Source organism: Lutra lutra, chromosome 14 (genome assembly GCF_902655055.1).
Source record: "Lutra lutra chromosome 14, mLutLut1.2, whole genome shotgun sequence".
In the NCBI taxonomy this organism is placed as follows: domain Eukaryota; kingdom Metazoa; phylum Chordata; class Mammalia; order Carnivora; family Mustelidae; genus Lutra; species Lutra lutra.
In genome coordinates this window covers 88,123,747-88,127,013 of record NC_062291.1, presented here as the reverse complement: position 1 = coordinate 88,127,013, position 3,267 = coordinate 88,123,747, and the positions used below count along the sequence as shown (strand labels likewise).

At 66.9% G+C, this 3,267-nt stretch overlaps 1 protein-coding gene across 1 annotated transcript; it reads right to left on the bottom strand.

The window, feature by feature from the left end:
- Nucleotides 1–692: 692 nt before the first annotated feature.
- LOC125084336 (uncharacterized) lies at nucleotides 693–2,917 on the bottom strand. The gene is made up of 2 exons (XM_047701563.1): nucleotides 2,629–2,917; nucleotides 693–1,937 (listed from the first exon to the last, which is right to left on the bottom strand). Exons 1-2 carry the CDS (start codon nucleotides 2,665–2,667, stop codon nucleotides 1,272–1,274), a joined length of 705 nt encoding a protein of 234 aa, XP_047557519.1. The 5' UTR covers nucleotides 2,668–2,917; the 3' UTR covers nucleotides 693–1,271.
- Between the last annotated feature and the right edge of the window lie 350 nt (nucleotides 2,918–3,267).

Genomic DNA, 3,267 nt, shown 5'->3' with positions numbered 1-3,267 from the left:
GCTGGGGGCATGGGTGCAGCTACAGGGTCCCCAGGGTTCCCTCTGGCCCCAGATGGGAGGGGGCCCTGGCTGTCTGCAGCGTGACGGGCTTCTATAGCCCTGACCCTCGCCGCACCCGCTGTGAAGGGAGGCAAACCCAGGGGAGCCCACGGCACGTTTGTGCGGTCGACGCCCAGCGCTGAAGCCACAGAGCTGGCCCTGGTGGGGCTCCTCCCAGCCAAGGGGCCATAAACACCTCCAGGTCCAGCAGGGTCCTGTTGCCCAGAGCCTGCGGCCAGCCCTCAGCTCAGCCTGTGTCCGGGCTGCCCGCCCCCCGTGCACCCGGCCCTTCCCAGCCGTCGGGGAGCCACGGGGCAGCGTGGGGGTCAGCAGGCCCAGGGAGCACCCCCCCCGGGGGCCGGGATGGAGCTGGTGTGGCTGCCGCCCCTCTGGCTCCTCGCCCCCTCAGCATGAGCCACCTGGAAACCCGAGCGGGCCGCTGGCAAGTCACCTGTGCCTGCCATCGCTTCACCAGCCATGGGAGGGGGCGATGCCCCCATCTAAAGACAAGACGCCCATAGGCTACCCCAGGTCACCCTCCCAGGACAGAGAGTGCTGGGCCCTGGGCACCCCATGGCCTCCCTGCCCTGCCTTGTGCCTTCCAGCCAGCAGGGAGGCCATCGTCACCTGGGAAGCCAGGGCCAGGCGTGCAGCGTGTGGTGACAGGAGAAGGCGTGGCCGCTGGGCCCCTGGGAGCTGCTGGTAACGAGGTGTTGTGTAACCCCCCGTTTTCTCTCTGGGCTTTCTGATTTAATTGGGAGTGTATTTCCAGAAGCAGAATCTGGGCCACGGTGACAGGAGCAGGTCTGAGGGGAGAGACCGAGGCTGGGGTCTCTCCCTTCACAGTTGCCAACATGCTCCTCCGAACTCCGGCGGGCAGGGCGCTGATGGGGTCAGGGGGCAGGCTGGGCCCCCTCACTGGAAGCCTCTTGTGGACACCGTCTGGTTCAAACCCCTCCTGCCCTCCGGGCCAGCCCTCCTTCTTCCAGATGGTTCCTTCATTAGCAAGTGGCCAGAGCTGGGCACTGTGGTGACTGCCCACGGTCTGGATCTCCAGGCCTCCCTCTCCAGTTGTCACTCAGGGTGTCACCTGCTGGGTGCCCTGCCCTGTCCCTGCCTGTAGGTAGCCCCCAGCTCAGCGGTAGACACCACAGGACTTCAGCCACTGGTGGCCAGGTGGGGAGGGCCTTTCATTGCCTCCCTAGGCTGGGTTTTTCCCGTGGCCCTGTTCCTCAGGCAGGGCTGACCTCTCCGGGCACGCCCGATGCAACAGGAGGGGCTGGTCGGAAGAGGCCTGGCGCTGCCCGGGGCCCTGCCCCCACCCTGTAGGTGGGCTTTGCACGCTGCTCGGAGGACCAGGGACCGGCCCCGCATGGGGAGTGCACAGTGCAGACTGCCGTCCACCTCCAGGAAGGGCTGCTGGGGGGATGTGCGACCTTGAGGCTGACCGCAACCGAGTGCTGCTCCTGCTTGCCCGGGAGGGTGGCCTCTTTCCTGGGGGGCCTGGCCCTCGCCTTCCTGGTGCAGGGTGGGTGGGTGGGTGGCCCAGGTCTGGCTTGGGGTGGGGGTAGCTGAGCCCAAGCAGGACACTCAAGGAAAGTGTCTTCCTCGCAGTGTCGAGCCAGGATAGGGCGGGACCTTCCGGGGCTGCCTCTCCAGTCCGGGAGGACGCTGCGTCCTGAATCCACTGGGCCTGGAGCGGCCTCGGTCTTCCTGGAGAGGAGCACATGCGGCCGAGCTCTCAGCAGCGCCGTTTTTCCCGGCGGATTAAGGCGGCAGGCGGCCAGGAGTCGGTGAAGGGCGGGCGCTGGGGTTGCCCGCAGCTGGGCCAGGCCTCCAGTGACATATTTAGAAAGGATTTGGTATCTGTTATTTCCAAACCGGCATCCCAGGAGTCTCTATGGGAGAAAGCAGAACCTTGACCTCTTTCCCCGTACTTCCCAGCTTAACGCTGTTTTCATTCTGAATTACGCCGTGCTGGTGGGTGGGGGGCACCCGAAATCTTGGGCGCTGGGGCCTCCAAGAGTCTTGGTGGCAGCCCTGCACAGAGCCCGGGGGACCTCCAGACCCAGGCCCCGGGCAGAAGCTGGCCAGTGTCCACGTCGGGGCCACGAGCAGGAGCAGGCAGCTCCACGTCGGGCAGAGCCTGGCAGCCGGGGAACCCAGCGCAGACCGTGACCTCCGACCTGGCCCCCTCTGTGGGTGACTCGTGTTGGCCTGTCTGCCGGGGCCATGGCCGCCCGCTCCTGCGACAGCCTGGCTCCGTGTCAGGGGTCAGGAGCGGGCCCAGCGTTCCCCCTTGCCGAGCAGCTCCTCCTCCCGCAGGGGCCGGTGGGTGGGGCCTAGCCCGGCCCCTGGGGTGTCCTGGAAGGAAGCTTCCGGGTTGGGTTGGGACAGGCCTGGCTCCCTGGAGCCCAGCCAGAGAAGAAAACCAGATGGGCTTCTTGGGAGCCCGGCCCGGCCCTGCCTCTCCCACCTTTGGCCCACGGCACTGCTCTCAGAGAAGGAGGAGCTGCCATCCTGCCCCCTAGGAGGCCCAGGAAGGAGCAGGGGACCCCGTGCCCACCACCAGCCACAACCCCGGCCCACCTGTTCCTCCAGCTCTGGGGGGCGGGGAGGCGTCCCCATAAACTGCAGGCCCCAGGACAGGAGAGGGCTTGTCTGCAGCAGCGAGGTCCACAGGCCTGACACCCAGGAGCCAGCTGGACCAGAAGGACAGGAACCCCCCTCAGGGTCTGTTTCCCTTCATCCCAGCCCAGCACGGCACGCCGCCCAGTGCACTGGACTGGCCGGGCCCTCACACCCACGGCACAGCAGAGCGCTCGGAGGGTTCCTGGAGAAGAAGGCCTCCCCTTGGGCTTGGCCCCTCGGGAGGCTGGGGCCAGGGCCAGGCTTGGACACAGCAAGCCAGAAAACATGAGGCTCTGGCAGAAGGCAGAGCCTGTGGCCCTTCCAGGACGAGTGGGCAGGGTTCCTGCTTAGCCTGCCGGGGGCACTGGAGCCCAGCCGAGCGCTGGCCGCCCACCAGGTATGTGTTGCAAAGCCTGATGGGAGAAGGGGGAGACAGGTGCTCTGGCTACAGGGGACTGGGGGCCCTCAGAGTTCAGCCTGCTGTTGAAGGCAGGGTGACCTTGGCACGGGATCCGGCCCTCTTGACCTCTGTCCCCCATCTGCAGTCTGGACACCCTACATGTGCCCAGAGAGCCAGTGTGAGATGGCAGTGCGGGG